Source organism: Monodelphis domestica, chromosome 2 (assembly GCF_027887165.1).
Source record: "Monodelphis domestica isolate mMonDom1 chromosome 2, mMonDom1.pri, whole genome shotgun sequence".
Classification (NCBI taxonomy): Eukaryota; Metazoa; Chordata; class Mammalia; order Didelphimorphia; family Didelphidae; genus Monodelphis; species Monodelphis domestica.
This window is the reverse complement of record NC_077228.1, coordinates 537,897,421-537,921,565: the sequence shown is the minus strand read 5'-3', so window position 1 is coordinate 537,921,565 and position 24,145 is coordinate 537,897,421. Positions and strand designations below refer to the sequence as shown.

At 49.4% G+C, this 24,145-nt stretch overlaps 1 protein-coding gene across 5 annotated transcripts in view; it reads left to right on the top strand.

Moving 5' to 3' along the window:
- The window catches only part of AGAP1 (ArfGAP with GTPase domain, ankyrin repeat and PH domain 1), a 540,592-nt gene that overhangs the window by 218,182 nt on the left and 298,265 nt on the right, over positions 1-24,145 (top strand). For all 5 annotated transcript variants that reach the window (XM_056820098.1, XM_056820097.1, XM_056820096.1 and 2 more), the window contains exons 2-3: positions 5,292-5,350; positions 17,423-17,510. In XM_056820098.1, coding sequence (XP_056676076.1) covers positions 5,292-5,350; positions 17,423-17,510 — 147 coding nt within the window. The remainder of the gene's footprint in view (positions 1-5,291; positions 5,351-17,422; positions 17,511-24,145) is intronic.

Below are 24,145 nucleotides of genomic sequence, written 5' to 3'. Positions count from 1 at the left end.
CGTCCCAGAAGACCTTTAGGATCCCTTCAGATCTAAATCTCTAATCCAGTGATTGCTGATTCCATGGCTCTATCCAGGCTTAGATTTTTGTAATCAAATCACTTTGCGGTCAGCACCATGGCCAGATCCCAGCAGAAGGCAAGGCTTGGAGATGGCCTCAGCCTTTGTTGAAAGAGCAGGAAATGCTCCTCAGGTTGAACAATTCCAAGAACATTTGACCTTGGCAGATATTTCTGGAGTTACACCAGAGAAATCAGGGATTGGAGGTTCGGAATGAAGAAGGAAGTCAGAGTGGAGGGGGGAGAAGGAAGGGCAGAAAATGTCCACGTATTCATTTTCAAAATCATCTTCATTTACAGATTCCTTTTGGAATATCCTGGGCACAATTTATCACACTCCAGTGGGTAGTAAATAAATATTTGTGGGTATCGGTCATGCGCTAATGTGTCACTTGTCACCGCTTTTTTTCCTTTGGTTTTATTAAACCATCTGTTGCTTGTGAAGTATAATTAACGGGGGGAGAGAGGGTGGTTTATCATGGAATCTCACCTGAGCTGACAGTCTGTCTAATTATTTCTGTTTGAGTGCAGCAATAACATTTATAACTGACACCCTAGCTCCAGTTTACTGTGAGTAAATACTTGTAATTCTCAGGCTCCTCCCCCCAGCTGTTAGAAAACCAGGAGATGACAATTCATGTCTAGGAGAGGCAGAATTGGGTTTGGACTGCGAGGGATCTGAATTCAGATCTGATCTTCGTGGCTGTGATCATGGACTAGTTCTTTTACTTCTCTGCCTCTCTTTCCTCACTTCTAAAATGAGAATAATCATCCTATCTGTTGTTCTTCCAGCATGAGATTAGCAAGAGAGTGGATGTGGCTTATTTCTATGAACCTCGATCTGCTCTTTTGTTAAATGGAATCGGTAGCAATACTTGTGTTACCCCATTCACAAATTTGTTGTAAGGCTCAAAAAGGAATATTGAGGTGATGTTTCCCTCTGTGTGAGACTATGGGCAAGTCACTTAAAAGCTCAGTTTCTTGGCCACTCTCTGAGCAGGATGGCTGCCCGAGAGCATCTGTGAAGAGAATTTACACACCAGGATTTCTTCCCCACCATCAAGATTATTTCCTTATGGCTGTTCATCTGAAACAGAATTTATTTTCAAGTCATCTCTGACTCACTTTCCCTTTCTTTTCAAGGCCAACTACATGAAAACCTCTGCTTGTTGCTTTCTTGTAATTGTGAAAGACTGCCTTCGAGCCATAATGCTGGTGCCTTGCCATTTCCTGGGTAATGCAGGGATACTTTGATAATTGGGCGCATGTCCCATCAGCCCTGCCTGCAGCCCATCCACCCCTTCTCCTCCTGCACGGTTCTGGTCCATGTCAATATGGAGGCTCACAGAGGAGGCATCCTTTATTGCTTTTCCGCTTCTGGGGATGCCACTGTCGGTACATCAGCATCCATTCTGGTGGCCCTGGGCCAATCGCAGTCACTCATGTCCTGTGTTCCATCTTTTGTGTTGCTCTGCCTCTTCTGCCCTGCTAAAGCTAGATCATGTGATGAATAGAGGACTGGGTTTGGAGATGGGAGACTGATTCGTAGGTCCTTTCTACATTGCTTGTGTGGTCCTGGACAAATTACTAAAGCTATTTCAGCCTCAGTTTTCTCATCTATAAAATGGGGATGATAATGGCACCCATCTTGCAGGCTTGTTGTGACCATCAAGTGAGTTACAAAAAGCTTAAAGAGCTATATGAATGTTAGTTGCTATGTATTACTATTATTAGCATTTTTATGACTTCTTTGGCATATCATTACTGCTTAAATGCTGCAGCTTGCTCATGCTCCCCCTGGGTCTTCATTGACCTCTGGATGACCTGTAATTGTGTACGTTATGAAATCATGATTCCCGGATCTAAAGCCAGGGAGCATCATGGGAACATTACGTTGTCCATTCAACTGGAAGCCATTACTTGGATAGTAGAGGTTTGCCAACCAGCTGATTTTTCTTATGTCCTTTTTTGTCACCACGAGGATCACTGACAAGAATGTGTCTTCTTTAGGGCATGACATCAGTTATTTCCTTGAATGGATTCTGCGCTCCAGTCTACAGGGAGCCCAATATGCCTTCGAATTCCCCGATTCCACATCTTCCTTTAGCCTCCTCCTCATTCCTTTATTTTTTCTACTTCCTGAAATCTTCCCCACCCTTTAAAGCTCAGCTCCAACAAGAGTTCACTCTTTTCTTTGAAATATTCTCTCTCCCTCCTCATTGAGAATGCAGTTATTTCTCCCTAGGAAGTATCATGATATCATCTCCCTACATCTCCTTTACTTCTTAGATTCGCTTTCTTTTGCTTTTTGTGTTGACAAACACCAGCACACATGAGCTCTCCCATATCCTGGCAAGAACAGTAAAGGGTGCCTGGACAGGTTCGCAATCTCTAGTGTGTGCCAGTTTGTTTTTGATGTATATTAAATCGACAGTGACAAGCCCCGACTGCCCTGCTTGTCCATGCCCACTTCTGAACTTGCTTCTGTTCTTGGCTGTACATTTGGGAAATCGTTTCTTCTTCTTTCTTTTTCATTTTGTCCTGGCATCGCTCATCACTATCTCCCCACTCCCCTCCCATTTTTTCTCTGCCCCCATTTACAAATGTCCCAGGTAACACATATAGCCAAGGAACTCTCTTAGATTCCATTTCATGTGATCATTTGTTTTGAAGACAAATGGATTTCTTCTGTTATTTTCTCCTTTAAGCAAATGGACCAAGCCTCACCCCCAGGACCTGCCCGTGCCTTTCCTTGGTGGATCTGAATACTGCTTGATTTGGACCCTTAATGCAGGGGTGCCAATTATAGCCTTTATATCCCCTTTTCTCTCCTCCCTAACTCTTGCTTGGGTCCTCCTACTCTCTCCCCAAAAGGTCAGGAGCCTTGCTCTAGATCTCTGATCCTTCTTTGGGTCTCAGTGCAGCATGGAGGCCACACGTCATTATTCCTCACCTGGTCTCGCTCCTTGGCCCCCTTCTTGTCCTTCTATCTTACTGATGATTCCCTTTGTGCCACTTGCCCTGCCTGTTCTTGGTAGGTCTCCGTCCATCGCCCAGATATCCTCTGCCAACTGGAATTCGAAGACTTCTTGAAGCGATGCCTCGTGATGAGACCGTGTCAGTGTTTACAAAATTGGGATCTGGCACGCCGAGGGCCTTGTTGCTTGAAGCAGTTTCTTTCTTTTTTGCTGCCCTTCGGTCTCTTCTGTGTTGCCTTCTCAGGCTCACCTAATAATTTGTACGACTTTACTTCCCAATTCTCCCTCTTTCAATTGTTTGCTCAAGACTGGCTCATGGATGTTTCCTCAAATAAGGATAACCCTTGTCTCCATTTGTCATCAACCCGGATCCCTTACAAGAGTTTTTTCTCTTTGTAGGGACCGTGGGAAATGGTTTGGCTTCATAACATCCCCAATATGGTGGCACATTAATGCAGAATTCTTTTCACTAGCCCGAGGGGTGATCCTTAACTTGTTTACAAGAGCTCATAGCTTCTTTTTAGCCAATAAATGTCAAATTTGATTTGGCCTCCGATTTGTGGTTTAAGAGGAAAGGTGAAGAGAGGTGGCACAGAATAGCTGGTCCAAGTGCCAGGCAGAGCTTGGGGAAAGCCCAAGACCATAGCCCACCTCTGAAATTTAATAGCTGTCATCCTGGCCAATGCGTTAACTTCTCGGGACGGGGCACTTGTTGAGACAATGGATTATGATTGTGCCTGCAGAGTGGCCAAGTTTAGGTGAGCATTAAGGTTCTGGGTGCATTTTTGATACCACAGAGAGCTGAATTTCTGCAGCTCTTTATTTTTTGTCGTTTTTTAACCTCGACAGATATCAGCAGGGTGTCTAAGGTACCCATAATTCTCTAGGCTGCTTTTGAGGTCTTTTGCCTTAGGCAAAGGCAACGAATAGAGCATTCATCCTGAAGTCAAGAAGACCTGGTTTCAAATCCTGCATCAAACACCTCCCAGCTGTACTACCCTGAGCTAGTCACTTAACTCAGTGTCTTCATCTGCAAAATGATAACAGTAGCACCTGCCTCCCAGGGTTGCTGTGAAGATCAAATGACTTGATGTTTGTATAACATTTTGCAAATAAATTTCTACATAAATGCTAAATACTATTAATAAATGCAGCGTGGAATGTAATTTGCATGATGAGGGGGTTTCTTGAAGAGTCACCCATAATCCCGAGTGGCACCGTCAGCATCCACAAAGATGTCAGAGGCTCTGCGCAGGGCTCTGATGTTGGGAAAGGGGCAGAGCTGACTCCGTTTCTTGGTGTCTGTCAGAGCATCACTGATTATCTTCATACAGATTGAGCATTTGGATGTGTAGGAGAGCTCTGGGAATCCAGCCCGGCCTTGATTGCTAGAATGGGGTACGTCTTCTTAGCTCCCTCAGCTAATTGACAATAACGCTGCCTGATATTGGGCCAGCACTGTTTCATTGAAAAATCAACACCTAATGGACTGGTCTGAACCGTTTTTTGTTATGAGATATAAGTTGGATGAAGATGATCACAGCCACCCGTCTTTGTAACCTGGAGTTGAACGACCCCATAAAGCTTGTTTCTGCCTGTTGTAAAAATTAAATTTAGGTCTCAATAATAAAAATATTATATTTTAAGAGATTTATTAATGATCATTGGAAATAAAGGAATAAAAGGGATATAAAGTAAAGACCATGTGCCCATGGCTAATCAGCCTGTTGAAAATTCCACTCACCACCATCTAGCCAAGACGCCAAAGAGGAGAGTAGGACCCTTCATGTCTTTGCCTAATATCCCCTTTCTACAGGAAGTACTTAATGACAGGAAGTCCGTGGGCTCCTGGGAAATGTAGTTCTTTTTTTTTAGGGTAAGAGATTTCCAATTAAATACTGTGAGGATCTCAACGCCTCAAGCACTCCTCCTTTTCCTTTTCCTCCTCTTCCTCCCCTCCCCGCAGTTTTTGGTAGATACTTACCTCAGATTTTTATGGTTGAAGCTTTCACCCTCCTGAAGCCAACCTCAAAGTTCATCATCATCACCATTGATATTTCTATAATACCTTTGCCATACTATAATGTCATAAAGCCTCCAAAGAGTTATGGAAACATTAAAGCTTCAGTTCAGGTTTTCATTTCTTCTGTCTCGTTCTGCTGACTCTCGTCTAGTGGGAGGGGAGATAAACAGGGACTCACTAAGTGAATTTGAACTTTCTGACATGGGCCTTTCTCCCTCCACTGTTTTACAGATGCTTTTGTGAATAGTCAAGAGTGGACGTTAAGTCGGTCTGTGCCGGAGCTGAAAGTGGTGAGTAATTCATTCCCTAGTTTCTTTCAGTGTCTCTGTGTTTGGCCCTGAAGCAAGGGGGTGGGCAGAGTCATCATGAAGCAATCTGGAAAGTCTGTGTGTAGATAGGAGGGGGCTAGCCCAGAATTGAGGAGTCAACACACTTCCCTGAAAGGGTCTGGCCATAGGCGCCTCTGGGATGCTCTCTGGCGAGGACTGTCTTTCTGGGGAAACAATTTGGCCAGGGACCTCTTTGTCCTGGGTCTGGGATGCACATCCTCCTTACTGCCTCTTGGATAGTGAAGAGTCTCCGCCTGACCCAGCAGAAAACTGTTTCCCCCTCACAATTTCCAGGCATGATGTTAGGAAAGCCTCCATGGTGTACTGGATCGAATATCGGCTCAGGAGTCAGAGACTCCAGGTTGGAATTTGCCACCTAATACCTGGGCCTCAGTTTCCTTCTCAAAATGGCCCCAGGTCCCTGCCCAATCTCATCCTTTAAGATTGAGGTAGCCGGACTTCACTAGCTGACCTTGGCTACAGATCTGAGACCCTCTCCAGCCCCAGCTTCTTCATTGAGAGGGCTTCTAGCTTCCCATCTGACTCTCAGTCTACAGGCCTCAGTTACTTCCCCAGGCTGGCCCTTCTCTCCTCCTTGTGCTCCATCCAGCTTAAGGATCCTCCTACCAGAGTCCTTTCTGGATTCTCTCCCCACTTCTCCCACTGCTGCTATTGTTGCATTGTGACATTGTGACATTGTTACTTTGTGACTTGTTACTTTGCGATTGTTGTTATTTTGTGGCTGCTGTTCCTTTGTGGCTGCTGTTCCCTTTGTGGCTGCTGTTACTTTGTGGCTGCTGTTACTTTGTGGCTGCTGTTACTTTGTGACTAGTTTCTCTCTCTTGAACTGATACTGATAGCCTACAGTCTGAGATCTCTGTTGATCCTGGAGTAGAATGGAAACCCCTAGAGGGCAGGAGCAGCTTACTCTTAGATTTCTGGCTCCCTGGAGGAACTTTGAAGGCATTGGATGAATCTTGAATGGAATTGGCCAGAGTAAATGCAGCCCTGAAAGTGGGAGGGACCCACTTCCTCTGCCCAGGCTGCTTTTCTTGTATATCCCAGGGTTCTTGCTAGCTTATTCATGCTTGTTTGTGCTCAGGGCAGTCAGTAAGTGCTTTCATTTACTTGGCTGGGTGCCTGTCAGTCACTAAGCACTTAGTCAGCTCCTACTGTTTGTTAAGCAGCAGATACTGGGAAGCTGACTGGGTCTGTTTTTCCTTTTTCTGTTACAAAAGTCCTTACTGATGCTTGACCTCCTCTTCTTGATCTCTCCCTGCTCTGCCCCGAGAACCCCTCCTTCCACCAGTGAGACATCAGCGTGCAGTTTTTGTAAACCCATTTTGTGTCTCAGAAATGGAGCCAATCGGGACATGGGTAACTGAAGCTCAGGAAATCAATGATAGTTTCTCAGAAAAGGCCCCTAAGCTCTCCATCGAGCTGGGCTTCCACCCACAAGTCACTAGAATTGGTTTGAAAAGCCGAGGGTGACCCCGGACACTGCTGAGAGAGGCTCATCCAAGTGGGCACGTGGAAAATTGATAGAATGGCTACAAACGTCATTGGATGGTTTGGGAGAAACTAGACGTGGTTTAGTTGTGCTCTGAGCAGTCGGGGGGAGTGCCAAGTGCCTTTGGTCTGTAGGTAGAAGACATGAGTTTGAATCTCTTCTCTCCTCTTTCCATCCCGGTAGTCCTTGGGTAAGTTACTTCTGTCAGCTGGGCCTCCGTCTTCTCATCTGTAAAATGAAGTTTAAGCCATAAGAACCATTTTGGCTCTAGGCCTGCCCCTGTCGGTAGACAAGCATCCCTTCAATTCTAGGACTACGAGCCCAAGGCACAGCTTTCCTGGCCCCCAGTTTCTTCCTTTGTAATAGGAAGGAGCAGGATTCAGTGCTTCTGAAGCCCCTTCTCGCTGCAGCTCTCTGATCAGTGTTCTTTTTTCTCAGTTTCCTCCTCTGTAAAGAAAGGGCTTTCGAAGAGCTGCCCTCTGAGGCCCCTTCTGCCTCTGATGTGATGGATGACCTTTGCTTCTGAGCTAAGTTGCTCGTGGCAGCCATGGTAGACGGGGAAGGAGAGCGCCAGCTGCCTGTGTCTCTGTTTTATGTGCTTCCCACCCTTACCTTCCCATCCTTGATCGAGGAAAAGCAGCCATTATCACCCAGGACCCAGGCCATCCAAACTCTCCATTCCCTGCCATTTTCTCCATTTGCTCTATGGGCAGACGGGGCGGGTTTATCTCCCCGCCACCTCCATTCCCTGAGAAGGCAGCTCAGCTTTGATTGGCCCAGCCGTCTATCACATAGCAGAAAGAACAGCGGAAATCCTTTCCTTCGGTAAACAGTTCCCAAACCCTGCCCGCCTTGGAAAGAGCCTTTTCAGCCATGAAGAGGTCCCCAGTGGCCTAAGACACTAAGACACGAAGTTCCTCCCCCTCTCAGCTTAGCTCCTTCCCTCCATGACCTTATGAGAAGACGAAAACCGCCCCTTCCTCGTCCCTCCCACCCTGGCCCTCCTGAATTTTAATGGGCCAGCGAGGGTCCCTGTCATCCTTTCTTAGAGCGCAGTGAGCTGCCTTTTGGACAAGGAAGGGGCTTTATGGGGGAGAAGGGGCCACCAAGCCGTGTCTCACAGCCAGCAGGTAAAGAACACAGCCCTTATGGGTCTCCTTTCCGTCCGAAGGGGCCCTCGAAATCAATCTGGGAACGACAAAGCGTCCAAGCCGCCTGGATTCTTTCTCAGGTTTTCTGCTCGGCTGCTCCATCAGGCTGTCTCAGCTTCTTCCTCTGTATAATTATGCCTTCAGGGTCTCCCTGTCTGGGAGGGGAAAGGCAGCCCCTGCGCTGAGTGACATGGCCAAGAGGGGTCCCCTGACAATCCCCTCTCTAATGAGGACAGAATTGGAGGCTTTGAACAGGCCTGGGTCCATCTGGGCCTGTGCTTCCATGTTGAATCAGTCTATGCAGGAAAACCCCAAGGGAGCTGGATCTCTGAGAGTTCAAAAAAGATGGTGGCAAAGATTAGCTTCATTTCTGTCAATAAGGTGGCCATTTCTCAGAAAAGGGACTGAGGTTTTTATAAATGTCTATTGATGTTATGGTTTCATGTCACTAATTGCCAAATGTGCCTTTCCCACCCTGGAAAACTGCCCCGGAGCACAGAATAAAAAAAAGGGGGGGGGGTTTCAGCAAAACCAACCATAGAATGATCAGGTTTTCCGGTATGTCCAGTGTTCCTTACCCATGGTCCCCTACACGTCTAGAAAGGAAGGAGGGTGCTCAGTCTCCTCTCCAGCTGCCCCATTTGGGATTTTCTTGGCAAAGATATTGGATTCATTTGCCATTTTACAGATGAGAAAACTGAGGCAAGCAGTGTTAACTGACTTGCCCAGGTTCACAAAGCTAAGGGTTTGAGACAGGATTTGAACTCAAGTCTTCCTGACTCCAAGCCTATTTACTGCACCTCCTAGCTGCTCTAAGATTTTTAAATATGTAAATAAAAACATATATATAATGAGCATTTATATACATATATACACATACTACCCACATACATGTATTTGTGTGTACGCATTTCTATATACATCATGTGTGTTCGTGTGTGTGTGCGTGCGCGCACACGCACGTGCACACACACACTTCCCTGGCCCTCATCATTCTATTTTATAGAATCCCAGTCCTGGTGAAATGGGGATTGGATTCCAATTGAAGCAGGACCGGAGTGAATGGCAGGACTGTCACACACGGTGGTTGCTCTTTGCTTGTTGTTTATGGGATGGCTTGAGAAACCGCCTGTTGGGTGTCCGCCATCTTGGGCGGCCCACAGGGCCCTGGGATGGGAGCTGCCCAGACTGAAGAATGCGGGAGAGCACACGGACATGCCCCCGTCTATCCGCCCCCCCCCCCCCCCCCCCCGTGGCCATAAGTGCTCAGAGCACCCCTCGCCCTTCCTCCCTTTTCCTTTGCAAATGCCATCAGTGGGGTTGGAAAGGGCGAGGCAGTGACTCTCCTGTTGATCCACTCTTCTCCTGCCGCAGCTCCCGGCATCCTGACTTAGTTTGGCCCTGAACCCCATGGAGCTTATTACCGGTTTTGTGCCCTTATGTTTGCTCTCCCAAACTTCTGTTTGCTCTTTCAAGTGCTCAGTTGCTGCCAAAAGCCCAGAAAAAAGGGCTCATCTTTTACATGGTAAAACCTCCCTCAAAACTTTTGGGAATCTGCCACGGTGGGGGGGGGGGGCAGTTAGGTTTTCCAGATTGCTTTAGGATTATGCTTTAGAAACCCAGGGATGGGGTAAGGATTAAGGTTTTTAAATGGAACTTTCTCCTGACATATCCTAGAGCTTTCTTAGATCTAGAGCTAGAAGAGTCCTGGCAGGGCATCTAATCCAACCCTTTATTTTATTTATTTTGTTGTAATTTATTTTTTTATTCTCAAGTTAATATAAAAAAGAGCACTTCCCATTTGCAAAGGAGACCATATAGAGTTGCCTTTCAAATTGTGAATATCTATTCCATACCATTTGTTTTATGTTTAATTCCAAACAAGAATTTGCCTGGCTGGGCTTCTTTCTGAATTTCCATCTTTTCTCTTCCATGCACATTTTTAAAAAAATCAATCCAATGAAAAAGAAATGTATTTTTAGAGGTTAGGCCAGTCATCAATATTGTGACACCTCCTTCCTCCCTCCCTCATATTCTTCCCTAAAATTATAATCAAACCAACCCAATTTCCACAGTGGCTGTGTCCAAAAATGTACCTTTCTTTCTGCACTTGTGTTTGTCCCCTCTTTGTCAAAAAATAGGTAGCATGTTTCATCATCAGCCCTCTGGACTTCTTTGTTTAGCGTGCTCAAGTGTTTCAAAGTTCCTCCATCCCTTTTACAATGTTTCCTTAGAAATTGTTCTTCCTGATTCTGCTCATTTTAGTCTGCATCAGTTCATACAACTCTTCCTAGGTTTCTCAGAAATAGTTTCTGTTGACATTTCTTGGGAAGCAGTGCTACATTGTATTCGACCATTGTCTGATTGTTGGACACAATTTTTAGTTCTCTCCTTTGTCCTTTTAATTGCCTCTTCAATATCTACTATCTGAGGTTGAAGTTTGTTTTACTACCGACTCTTCCTTCCCACTATTATATTCCTTCTTCACTTCATGTCTCCTTTTCCCTGCCCTTTATCCTCTTGACTTTGGTATAAGCAACCCCAAGTTCTATATGTTGTATGTGTATGCTCATATGTGTGTGTTTTCAACCCTCCTTTGATTCAGATGAACCTGAGATTCATTTTATGACTCCCTTTCTCAATGTTTCTTTAAGCACTTCCATTATTAAAAATAGAAAGTTCTTCCCTCTTGTTCCTCTTTTCTATACAAGTGAATGGCTATTAGCACTTCCTTTCTCTCCCCTCCTCAAACCCTCAGAATAGAACCAATTCACCTCCGGGTCCTCTTTTTTTTTTTTCTTATTTAGCTCTCTCAGTATCTTTTGAAACATCAGGGTTCTGAAGGATCTCTTGCTTCTTGAACTGCTTCTATCAGAATGTTGACTATCATTGTATAGACCCTTCTAATTGCTAAAAATGAATTTTATCTTTCCCTAGAAATATTTTGTGCATTTCATGTTTGCATTTCAAACTTTCTGCTTAACTCTCTCTTTATCAGGAATGCTTAAAAGTTCTCTATTCCATTAAAGATCCGTTTGTTTGTTTTTCCTTCATGGCTGTCCTCAGTTTTATATGCTAAGTTATTCTTGGTTGTAAGTCTGCATCTTTTGCCTTTCAAATATTGCATTCCAAGATCTCTTCTAGTTTACAGTAGAAGCTATCAGGTCTTGTGATCCTCCTGGGACTTTCTTTTAAGAAGAAATTGGTGAGTTCTTTCTTTGTTACTTTTTGATTCTATTAGCTCTTGACAGTTTTATTTAATTAAAATACTTGAAACATAATATCTAGACTTTTGTTTTTGTTATGGTTTTAAGAGAAGCCATTGATTCTTAAATTATCTTGACCTGTCTTCTAGGTCATTTGCTTTCAATTCCATGTATGTTACATGTTTTTCTCTTTTTTCAATCTTTTAGTTTTGTTCTAATATTTCCTATTGTCTCTCAGAGTCATTAATTTCCATGGCTTTTTTTCCCCCTGTTTTTCAGGAAGTTAATTATTTGGGTATAATGAACCATTTCCTTTTCTAAAAAATTCATTTGCCTTCCATTTCTTTTCTATTTTTTGATTCTTTTCTTTTTGCTATTCATCTAGTGCTATGTAAATATATATTTTGTTATTATTAGCTGCTATAGAGAATCCTTCCCCAACCCCCTTTCCCCTTTGATTACAGCTGTTGTGGGGTTTGACTTGGTTGGATTTGAGGGTTTGTTTAGCCTGTTTTAAAAATCCTAGTGGATGTTTCCTTCAGATCTTCATCTTTTGTTCCCGCATTGGACCTTTGTTCCAGGGCGAGGATTTCTTCCCTTTGGCATTCATAGTTTGAGTAGGCCCTGATTGGTCTTGACTTGTGATAGCTCACTTTCTGCACTGACTTTCTCTCAATGGGGGGTGTCTATGCCACTGATGCTGGCAGGCCCTCTCACTGGATCATCAGGGCTCTGACATCTCAGGCTCTTGTTACTTCTGGGCGCTAGGGTGTCCTAAGAGAGCACTCTCATGGCCACGTGGTTTCCTGGGTTCAAATGGATTTTCAGCCCTCTGGGACCATTGTGGGGGAACCTCTCCACTCTTGATCCCTTTGAAAAAGAATTCTGCAGACTAGAGATACCTTTGGGTGTTCCTATCTTGTTTGCCTGCTCTGGGAGGAATTCATTTATTATTGTTATTAGCGAGTCCTCTTTCCTGTTGTCCCTGGACTTCTGCCTGATGTGTGCAGTTCTGCTGGGGATAAGTAATTTTCCATTGTTTCTTATTGGAATTCTGGATCATTGTTTGGCCTGATTGTTCATTTTTGGTTTGGTTTGGTTTGTTCTGTTTTGTGGACTAGATTTGGGGGAGTGGGGCTGCCTGCTTCTGTTCAGACAGTCATCTTTGTCTGAAGTCCCAATGCCTTTAATTCACAGATGAGGAAACTGAGGCTCAGGGAAACTTACTTAAAGGGGCCCCAGGTAGGAAGTAGCAGAGAGAGGGCCCTAGCCCCCATTCTCTGGCTCCATAGCCAGCATTCTTTCTCCTGAAGCCCCCTGCCTCCCCTCTTTGCCCTCTCCTTTTCCCTGCCTTCTCAAACATAAAAAAGACTATAATTTCCCCTTTTCTTTATTTTAAACCCTCACCTTCCATCTTGGAGTCAATACTGTGTATTGGCTCCAAAGCAGAAAAGTGGTAAGGGCTAGGCAATGGGGGTCAAGTGACTTGCCCAGGGTCACACAGCTGGGAAGTGTCTGAGGCCAGATTTGAACCTAGGACCTCCCATCTCTAGGACTGGCTCTCCATCCATTGAGCCACCCAGGTGTTCCCCTTATCCCCTTTTCTTAATGACTCGGGACAGTCATTCTGATCTTGTGGGGATTCTGAATGTTTAGGACTGGCTTGGCCAGGTTGCCTCAAAGGTCCATGTCCTACCTCTGAGGCCCTTCCAGCTGTAGTCCCAGGAGCCTCCTTGTCTGTTCCTCTCTGTCAGCTTTGCTTCCTGTTTCTTTGTCTCTGACCCTCCCTGCCTCTATCCCAGGTCCTTCCTCTTCTTCACTGGCCAGGTTCTGTCTTGACTGCTGGGGCCACCAGGTGACCCCTTGATTCCCCCTCCTCTTCCTCCTCTGCTTCCTCCTCCTCCCCCTCCCCCTCCCCCTCCTCTTCAGACTTTGCACTCTTGACTTCTGCTCTTTTGAATTTTCATCTGAAAAACCAAATCTTTTCAGCTGTTCCCATCCCGCCACATTGGCTCAGATGGAGGCCCTGGAATTTGGTTCTTCTAGACAGTGTCTGTTCTTGGGGGCTCATCCCTCAGGCCTCCTACCTGGCCGCCCCCATTTTTCCTGTGGGGCTGCCCAGCCCCCGGGTCCTTCTGACTGGCATGTGACTTGGATAAGGAGGCTCTCTCCCTCCTCCGTCTGCTGGAGGCATCCTGCCCAGAAAACCGGCAGCCGTGCTGCTGATGGCTCAGAACTCCCGCAGTCGTCTTGCTTTCCAGTGGAATCTTGTCCAACTGGAATCCTGTTTGGTTGTAACTGTCATACGCAGGTTGACCCCCAGGGATGGGTTTTTTGGCTACTCATGAAACAAGTACAAAGGCCTCATGGCCCTCCAGGTTGGCAACAGAGCTGGCGGTGGAGGGGCCAAAAGAAAAGGAGAGTGCGAGGGGGAAACTGAGGGAGAAGTGAATTGACTTGCTCAGGGTCTCACAGATAGAGTTTGATGCGAGGGCTGTTAGAAATCAAACTCATTTTCTTTATTGCATTGATTCTATGCTATGTAATTGTCTTTTGTGGTATAGCCCTTCTCCCAAGGCTCTGCCCTGAGCCCTTTGCTCTCTCTGCACTCTCCTTCTTGGGATTCATCGGCTTTCATGACTTGAACTCTTCTCTCCGGTACTTTCATGTCTCTATATGTCGCCCCAAGCCCTCTCCGGAGGACCAGTGTCGCTCACGGCTGGTGGGCATTTCCCTGCTGAGTGTCCTCATCACATCTCATCTCAGCATGCCCAGTGCGGAAGGGAGCAGCTCCCTCAATTCATCTCTAACAGTAATAATTTACATTTATAGCTCCTACTGTGTGCCAGCCACTGTGCTGAGTGCTTTACAAATATTAACTCATCTCTAACAGTAATAGTTTACATTTAGAGCTCCTACTGTGTGCCAGCCACTGTGCTGAGTGCTTTACAAATATTAACTCATCTCTAACAATAATAGTTTACACTTATAGTTCCTACTGTGTGCCAGCCACTGTGCTGAGTGCTTTACAAATATCAACTCATCTCTAACAATAATAGTTTACACTTATAGCTCCTACTGTGTGCCAGCCACTGCGCTGAGTGCTTTACAAATATTAACTCATCTCTAACAATCATAGTTTACACTTATAGCTCCTACTGTGTGCCAGCCACTGTGCTGAGTGCTTTACAAATATTAACTCATCTGATCCTCACAACAATCCTGGGAGGTAAGTGCAGTTATTAGCCCCTTTTTTTACAGATGAGGAAACTGAGGCAGTGGTTAGTTGACTTGCTCAGGGTCATACAGATAAGAATCTGAGGCCAAATTTGAACTCTGTGCTCTCTGGAGACCCCTTTTCCCCCAGCTGAACTTCCATGTTCTGTTGCGGGTGCCAGCATCCTGGTGGGCTCTCAGGTCCTGGGCTGTGGAGTCATTTCACCACCTCCCTGATGCCCCATATGCAGTCAGCCGTCAAGTCTCCATATTGTCTCTCACATCCGTTCTCCTTGCCCCATGCTGGGGCGGAGCTTCTCTTTTGGACTCTCATCCATCAGCCTTCTCAGCGGCCTCCCGGCCTCCAGCCTTTTCCTCCTCCAATCTCTAGAGCTGCCAGATTTTCGTTCCTAAGCGTATTCCTCTACCCTCTAGGATCCTGAACGAAATCTTTAGTCTCAGGTCACTCCCTGTCACCGACCCCTTGCCTGCCCCCCTCCTTCTCCCATTTGCCTTTTCTCAGTCTTCCTTCCTCCTGTTCCAGTTCCTGCACACGCCTGCGAGCTCTCCCCTCTCCCAGCCTCCATCTCCCACCTACGGGCTTTTGCCCGACTGCGGCTTTTGTTTGGGGTGTCCTCGCTTCCCGGGTTCAGAATCGCTGGTCTCCTCCCTCAGACAGGCCAGGGGGAGCCCTTCCTGCAGCTCCCTCCGTGCACGCCTTCCTCCTCTTTAAGTTCCTTTCAGGACTTTGCACGTCTTGGCTGCCTCCGCCTGTTGAACTGAAGGGAACCTCCATGGAGCAGAAAGCAGGCCTTTCTCCGCTTCCTGCACGTTCCGATGGGAGCTGCCCCTTTGTGTGGGGAGCAGCTGAGGCGCGGCCAGCCGTGGGGGGATCAGGATGCCGCCGGGGGCTGCGGAAGGGGCCTGCTCTGTGCCGTGGCTTCGGGGGTGTCTGATGCCCACGGGCTGCTCGCCCTGCTTTCTCCCTCTCCAGGAGGAGCCTTTGGGCGCCGGCTCACAAGGGCAGGAAGGGTTTCCAGCCCCCCCGGGTGAGAAGAAGGCATCGAGCTTATCCCCATCCTCCCGAGGGCTCGGGGGGGGGCCTCTCGTGCCCTCGTCCCTCTCCGCGGAGAGCTCGACTTTCCCAGAAGAAAGCCAGGAACGAGCTCCGCTTTCTGCTCGCCTCTAGGCCCTGCCGGCCCTTTTCACAGATCATCACCATCTCTTGGCCCGCTGCCGCACAGCCTTGGCAGAGCTCCCTCCTTGTTCCCTCAGTCCTCGGCCCGCTCTCCCCATCGAGGAAGACTCTCCTTCCTTTGAGCTCCTCCTCTCGTGGCTCCCGAGTGCCTTTCAAAGTAAAGCTTAAGGGGAAAAGCGAGAAAAGCTCGAGGGCTCGGACGGCCTGGAGATGGGAGGTGCTGGGGTCGAGTCTGGCCTCAGACTCTTCTTAGCCAGGAGACCCTGGGCCAGTCACTGAACCCCCGTTGCCAGCCTTTACTGCTGTGGTGCACTGCGATGGAAATCTAGCCAGCTTCTAGGATGCTAGATTTAGAGATGGCCCTGATTTGACAGAGGCGAAAACAAAGGCCCAGAGAGGGCCTCTCCTGACCCCCCGCCCACATGGAGAGGCAGGGCTGGGATTTGAACCCAGCACCTTCCCCCCTACTCCGGGCGGCGTCTGGCTTTGGGTGGAGGAGCCTCCGCTTTCTCTCAGAATGCGTTCGAACGCGCTGCCCGTTTTCCCCACCTCGTCTCCCCCAAGGCAGAGCATCTTCCTTTTCACTCGGCCGTCCTTCCCCTGACGTGGACCGAGCGTCCTCCATCCGAGGGGCCGCGAGAGCGGAGCCATCCCTCGTTCTTGTGCCGGCCCTCCTGGCCCCTCTCGGCCGTCCTTCATGGCTTTTCCTGCGTCTCCCCCATTTTCACTCAATCCCGATTATTCTCCTTCCTTCCTCTGTTTGCTTGGGGGGCCTGGGGGGGTCACAGAGCTATTTTTCCACGCTCTTTTCTTCCCTAACCAGAGCTGAAATGTTCTCCTGTCGTTAAAAAGGACGCTTCCCTTCTGGCTAGGATTCAGTGCTGAGGATGGATTCCCAGCAGAACGGTGACTTGCCCAGGGTCACGCCGCTAGGAAGGCGCTGAGGTCAGACTTTTGCCCAGCTCCTCCTCCTCTCGAGCAGCCGGCTTCCCTAGAAGGCCATTGTTCCCACTTGCTCTGCCCAGATCAGGAAATGCTCCCTAAAACGAGGCGCCCCCCCCCCCCCCCATTCAGACGGAAAGTCAAGTATTTGTTTGAAAATCTGCCCGGTTCATGCTCGCACACACGTCTCTCGTTGGGGCCGGCCCGAGAGCGCTGCCGGGGGGGGGGGGGGGGACTGCAAAGGGGCCCACTTGGACTCGAGGAAAAAGGAAACGCTGATGAGAATGACCTGAGCTTGCACTGGGCTACCTGGGAAGGGAGGGGGCCAGGGCCAGGTACACAGCAGGTGCTCAATAAATGTCCATCACCCGGTGGATTGTTGCGGATGACGGAGCTCCTCGAAGCCCACTCCTGCAGCGTCTCCTTGGGCTATAGAAGCCTTCCGGCTGGGTCCTTCTTGTCCCTGCCCCCAAGAAACGCTCCCGAGAGCTGCCCGCCTCCCTGCAGCTCGGGGGCGCCCGCCTGTGCCCGGGGGGGAGGGGGGGGCTTGCTCAATGGCCGCTGGCTCCTCTACCGTTCCCCGCTGCTCTCTCCCCTCCTCAGAGGCTTTTGTCTGCCCTGCAGGACTTCTCGGGCCCTTCTGCTTCCCAGCCATCCCGTCCCCACACAGGGAACGCCGAAGGGACTGTCCTCGCCTGGAGCTCCCCCTCCTCCCCCCCCCGAAGCTCTCCTCCCGGGGACTTCAGGGACTGTGACGTCATCTCGTGGCAGCGGCCCACCTGATGGGTGTTTCTTTTCCCTCCTCTCTAGGGCATTGTGGGTAATTTGGCGAGTGGCAAGTCCGCGCTGGTCCACCGGTACCTGACGGGCACGTACGTGCAGGAAGAGTCGCCCGAAGGTAAGTTCTGGGGTTCTGCCGGGAGGGCCGGGTCTGCTCTCGCAGGGATGCTCGAGGGGAAGCGCCCTCCCAGAGCCGAAGGGCCGAGCAACATCCCCCCCTCTAGAGTTGGGACCAGTGAGGGGGGCAGCCTGAAGCAGCAGGCGTGGGGGCTTTGGCCGGGGGCCGTGCAGTGTTAGTACCCCGAAGACTGGCCCACAGGGGGTACGTGGGAGCCCCAACCCCCCCCCCCCCCCGGTCTAGTGAGGCCCTGACTCCCCCCGGAACGTCTCTTAGCATGTCCTCGACGCTGGGGAGGACACGATCCCTCGCGGCCCCATGGATGGGCTGCCGCCCTCCATCGCTGCCGGTGGGAGGACGGGGAAGCTGTCCGCGGCCCCCCGGGGAGAGGGTGCCACCCCAGAGCCATTCCCAGGGCTGTTGACTCTCCCTGGGATCTGTTTGACTCCTTCTCTGAGACACTGAATCTCTGGTTCCTTCCTTTTCTTACTGGCTGTTCCATTCTTTGCAGATGTGGATGCAGGTAACTATACGTCCCCCTCCTGCAGCGCTTGTCTTGTCTGGAGGAGACAGGAGGCTCCGCTTCTGTACTGTAGAGTCCCCCCCCCCCCCCGCTGCTCCCCGTGTTCTGTGTTCTCATCCCAAGCTTGTGTTTCCTTTTTTCTTTGGATTTCGAGACCATCTCCCTCGTCTGTCCCCTAGCGTCGTCGTAGCAGTAGTCGTGACGACCTCCGTGTGTGTCCTGTAACACCTGTTGGCGGCTGGTCACTCCCGTCCTGGACGCGCGGGCGCTCTCCGAGCATTCATTCCAACATGGCTGCTGTGCTCGCAGGCTGGGCTTCCCCCCGCCCCCCAGGACAGCGAGGGGGAGCGGGGCAGGAGGGGGATGGAGGGCCCCTTAAGTGACCCATTTCTAGGGGCGTGGGCTGGGCGGAGGTGGGGTTTAATCCTCAGATTTTATAGCTATGGAGAAGCCCTAGAGAGCACCTGTTCCAAACCCCCGATTTTACAGATGAGTAAACCGAGGCTGAGAGCGCCAGGGAGACTCTTGGTGCCACAGAGATACCAAGGCGGGGTTTGGCCCCAAGTCCTCCCCTCCTCCCTGCCCAGAGCCTGCCTCTGTTAGCTGTCCATTGCCGGAGGAGAGAAAACAGAAATCTGGGACTATTCCTGTCCTCAGTATCCCAGCTGTGGCCCCAGTCAGACTCTGTCCTTTCCCTAACCTGGATGTGATCTCAGAGCCCCAGACCGGCTCTTCGGAGGCCCCTTCCTGGGCCCGTGATCTTGGACGGTCATTGGGTTTGCTCCAAGGTTGGCTTCACTTCTCCCAAGATCCAGTGCGTACGGCCAGCCGGGCAGGACTGACGGTCCCCTCACTAGCAGCTGAGGACAAATGCCCGCGCCTGGCCGGCCCTCTGGCTGGCTGCTCCCCGAGTTTGTTTAGAATCTCCCCGACCAGACACATCTTTAGCAGCTGCATCTAGTAAACACGGACTGAGGGGGAAAAAGGGATCCACATGGCCAAGGATGTGTCCTCTGGCAGCGGAGTGGGTCTGGGCTTTGGGCAGATTTAGGTTTTAATAACCAGACACGTAGTGTGCGCCCAGCCTCAGGCTCCAGCGCACACTATGCGATCTAGCCCAGTTGCCAAGTAATAACATTTCTTTTAAAGCAGGTGATGCCTTTGGCTTCCATATCAGTCATTCCTGGACTCCTCCTCCCCAGCACACAAGCAGAGAGAGAGACAGAGAGAGACAGAGAGAGAGAAGGAGAGAGAGACAGAGAGACAGAGAGGGAGAGACAGACAGACAGAGACAGGGAGAGGGAGAGAGAGACAGACAGACACACACACACACACACACACACACACACACACACACACACACAGAGTCTCTCCCTGTCTATCTCCCTCTGTCTCTATCTTCCCTTCCCTCTCCCCCTTCCCCCTATTTCTGTTTCTGTCTCTCTCTGTCTCCCCCTTCCCTCTCTGTCTCCCCTTTCTCTCTCTGTCTCTCTCTTCCCTTCCCTCTCTCTCTCTCCCCCTTTCCTCGCTTGCTCTGTCTCTCTGTCTCTCTCTGTCTCCCCCTTCCCTCTCTGTGTCTCTCCCCTTCTCTCTCTCTCTCTCTCTGTCTGTCTCTCTGTCTGTCTCCCTCTCTCTCTCTGTCTGTCTCTCTCTCTGTCTGTCTGTCCTGTCTGTCTGTCTCTCTCTCTCTCTCTCTCTCTCTCTCTCTCTCTCTCTCTCTCTCTCTCTCTCTCTGTCTCTGGCTCCCTCCCTCTCTCTGTCTGTCTGTCTGTCTGTCTTTCTCTTTTTGTCTCTCTCTCTCTTTTTCTCTCTCTTTTTGTCTCTCTGTCTCTCTGTCTCTCTCCCCTTCTCTCTCTGTCTCTCTCTCTGTCTCTCCCCTTCTCTCTCTCTCTGTCTCTGTCTTGCCCCTTCTCTCTCTCTCTGTATGTCTCCCCCCTCCTCTCTCTCTCTCTCCCTCTCTCTCTGTCAATCTCTCTCTGTGTTTCCCCCCCTTCTCTTTCTCTCTCTGTCTCTCTCTTCCCTTCCCTCTCTCTCCCCCTTTCCTCGCTTGCTCTGTCTCTCTGTCTCCCCCTTCCCTCTCTGTGTCTCTCCTCTCTCTCTCTCTCTCTCTCTCTCTCTCTCTCTCTCTCACTCTCTCTCTCTCTCTCTCTCTCTCTCTCTCTCTCTGTCTCCCTCCCTCTCTCTCTCTCTCTCTCTCTCTCTCTCTCTCTCTCTCTCTCTCTCTCTCTCTCTCTCTGTCTCTGGCTCCCTCCCTCTCTCTGTCTGTCTGTCTGTCTGTCTTTCTCTTTTTGTCTCTCTGTTTCTCTCTCTTTTTGTCTCTCTGTCTCTCTCTGTCTCTCCCCTTCTCTCTCTGTCTCTCTGTCTCTCCCCTTCTCTCTCTCTCTGTCTGTCTTGCCCCTTCTCTCTCTCTCCGTATGTCTCCCCCCTCCTCTCTCTCTCTCCCTCTCTCTCTGTCAATCTCTCTCTGTGTCTCTCTGTGTTTCCCCCCTTCTCTTTCTCTCTCTGTCTCTCTCTTCCCTTCCCTCTCTCTCTCTCCCCCTTTCCTCGCTTGCTCTGTCTCTCTGTCTCTCTCTGTCTCCCCCTTCCCTCTCTGTGTCTCTCCCCTTCTCTCTCTCTCTCTCCTCTCTCTCTCTCTCTCTCTCTCTCTCTCTCTCTCTCTCTCTCTCTCTCTCTCTCTCTCTCTCTCCCTCTCTCTCTCTCTCTCTCTCTCCTCTCCCTTTCTTTCTCTGTCTCTCTGTGTCTGTCTCTCCCTCTGTCTCTCTCTGTCTCTCTCTCTCTCTCACTCTCTCTGTCTCTCTGTCTCTCTGTCTCTCTCTCTCTCTCTCTCTCTCTCTCTCTCTCTCTCTCTCTCTCTCTCTCTCTCTCTCTCTCTCACTGAGGGTCTGGCCGCCCTTCCTGGTCACATCCTCGGGGTCCTTCTGGACGCCCCCTCTTCCCTTTTCACAGTCTTGGTTCCTTTTATGAGCTCCCCCCTTTCCCCTCCAGAAATTCATCTCACGAGTCCGTGCAGTGTGCCTTCGTGAGACCCATGGACTCTGGGGAGGCGATGGTGCATTCCGAGTTAGGCCTTTTCAGGTGTAGCTTTCGTTGGTAGATTGGCCAGGCCTGTGCTTTACTAATGTAGCCGTACTTCAGCTAGGGAAAGCCTCTCCGCTGAGTAGTGGCAGCCTTCTGGGAGCTTGTATGGAGGTTTGAGGCAGCGCAGGTAGATGCAGAGAGTACAGGAAGACACCCAGCCTGTGCTAGGATCGTCCCTGTGAGACCTTGGGCATGCCACTCCATCCTGTTTGCCTCCGTTTCTTCATCTGTCAAACGAGTTGGAGGAGGAAATGGAGTTATAGATCATAGATGTAAAAGCATTGAGGCCTCGAAGAAGTCATTGGCAAATGCAGTGAAAACAATTGTTCCTACTGCCTCATCACGTTCTGGCTAGGGGGCAGAGAGGTGGCTCAGTGGATGGAGAGCCAGGCCCAGAGATGGGAGATCCTGGGTTCAAATGTGGCCTCAGACTCTTCCTAGCTGGGTGACCCTGGCTGAGTCACTTAACAGCCCTGTGGCTTAACCCATAACCCCCTTCTTCCCTGGACCTAACGCACAGTATTGATTCTAAGAGGAAGTTGAGGGTTTTTAAAAAATAAAGTTCTGTCATGAGGTTTGCATTCATTTACTGAGCTTTTGATTGTCTTGTGAGAGAGACTGTTCTTCCTTCTCCCTATTTTCTAGATGACCAGTTGAGGCTGAGAGCTCTTAGGGGAGCGATAAAGGCCTGAAGGTCTCTTGTGACAGGGCGGGGGGTTCAGGCGCCTCTCCTGCACCCTGATCCAGCTCCCTCTCTCCACTGTGCGGCTCCCGGTTCCTCCTGCACTCCCATTCTATAGAATGCTTCTTTGCTGTTGGCTGTCATTTGGGGGACTTTAGTTCTGTGTCATGTGTGTGAGTTGGTGGGAGGAGGGGTCATGTGGCCGAACGGGCTTGTCCTGGAGCCCTTCTGGCTTCTCCCAGCCCCCCTTCTCCCCACATCAGCCCCAGGAGGATGGGGAACAGCCCCCGGAGGCCTCCTCTCTGCCCAGTTCATGAACGTGCGTCCCTTTGGACAGGCTTTATTTGGTTTTTTAAACTCTGCAGAAAGGTCCTTTCACATGGGAAAAATCTTCCCTCGCAATGGCTTCCTCACAGGAAATCTGAGAAAGCACTTGAACTTCTGTTCCTGGCCCGCCAGCGGCTCTTCGCCTCATCCTTTGTCCCTCTGGGCTGCTGGCTTCGTGGCCCAGGCTCTGGGCTTCTTTCCCTGTAGCCTCTCTTGGCTTCTCCTTCCTGCCCTGGAGGCCACAGGGATGTCTCACCTCCAGGGCTAGAGAAGCAGATCGGGGGCAAATGGGGAGCCCCGGGTGCCCTTCATGGGCCACCGGCGGGTCATTTCTCCTGGGCAATAGTGGCCGAGGCATAGAAACCAACAGTGAAGGATGTTTCCCTCTCGAGAAGCAGATGGGGAGGCTGTAAACGGCAGGGACCATCTGGTGTACGTCCTCCGGATGGGCACTCACTCAGTGGCTGGCAATTCCGAGGGAGAAGCTGACCCTGGCGGGCAGGGCAGCGCAGCCTCCCTAGGATCGAGGGCTGCTTTGGATGGGTTTTTCCCTGCGATTTTATTTTGCGTCTGCACGCTTTGTCATCCCATCGATATTGTTGGGAAAGCAGACGAAATTGAAGGACCCCCCGCAAGGGGCTTCCATTCTATTGAGGGTGGACGCTGTGTGCCCAGCACAGCCAACCCCAAATATAAACAAAGCTAAATATTAAATTTCAAAAATACGTACAAAGTAAAACAAAAGGCCGTGTCACGAGAGAGCTTTAACTCTTGGGAGAATTGGGAAATGCCTTTGATGGGAGATGTGTTACCTGAGCTGAGCTTGAAAGGAACCTGAGGATGCCAAGGAGTCGACATGACAAAGGAAGGTCTTCTAAGCATCAGGGACAGCTTGTGCAAAGGCAAGGAGGTGGAAATGAGCAGCATGGATGGGGAACGGCATGAGGATGGAGCAGGGTTTCTGGTTTACCGGAGTTACTTCTTGAGGGCTCACTGCCAGTGTCATCGGGGATACCAGGGAAAGACTAGATTAATCCCTTTGCTTCATGGCATTCGTTGTCTAAATGAGAGGATGCAGGCACAAACATAGAAAACAATTGAGATCCAGTGGCTTTGTTTGTAAGGTCTGGGTTGTTGGTCATTATTATCTTCACAATGACTACAAATTTTAAGTCTGTTTGGAACTTTGTGTCTTAATGCCTTTGCAGGATCTCAGAGCTTTGCCCAGGGCTGGCGCTTAATAAATGTTGATCAGATTGGAGTTATGGTGAATAATGACAGCTGCCATGTACCTGGTGCTTCAAAGGCTTGGAGGAACTTTTGGAGATTATCCTGCTAGGTTCTCCCAACAACCCCGACATATAAATTCCACCAATAGCATTATATTGTTTTCAGGTCAAAGATAAAGAAACTGCGATTCAGCAGCTTCACCCATTTTTATTCGTCTCATAAATAGCAATGTGGAGCTTCAACCCCCAAAAAATCTTCAAGTGGGAAAGGACCTTGTAAGGGATCTGGTCCAACTCATCAAAATGTCCCTGGCACTAATAGAGATTTCCTTTCTCCTTGGCCATGAATCGTCTTTCTCTGGAAAACGAGAGTCTCTATGTATTGGTCTGTGGCTGAAATACCAGCTAGAGGACCTGGGTTCAAAGACTATCTGCCCTTTGATCCAGCCATAGCACTGCTGGGTCTGTACCCCAAAGAATAATAAGGAAAAAGACTCATACAAGAATATTCATAGCTGCACTCTTTGTGGTGGCCAAAAATCGGGAAATGAAGGGATGCCCTTCAATTGGGGAATGGCTGAGCAAATTGTGGTATATGATGGTGATGGAATACTATTGTGCTAAAAGGAATAATGAACTGGAGGAATTCCATGGAGACTGGAACAACCTCCAGGAAGTGATGCAGAGTGAGAGGAGCAGAACCAGGAGAACATTGTACACAGAGACTGATACACTGTGGCACAATCAAATGTAATAGACTTCTACTATCTGCAATGCAATTATCTGAGACATTTCG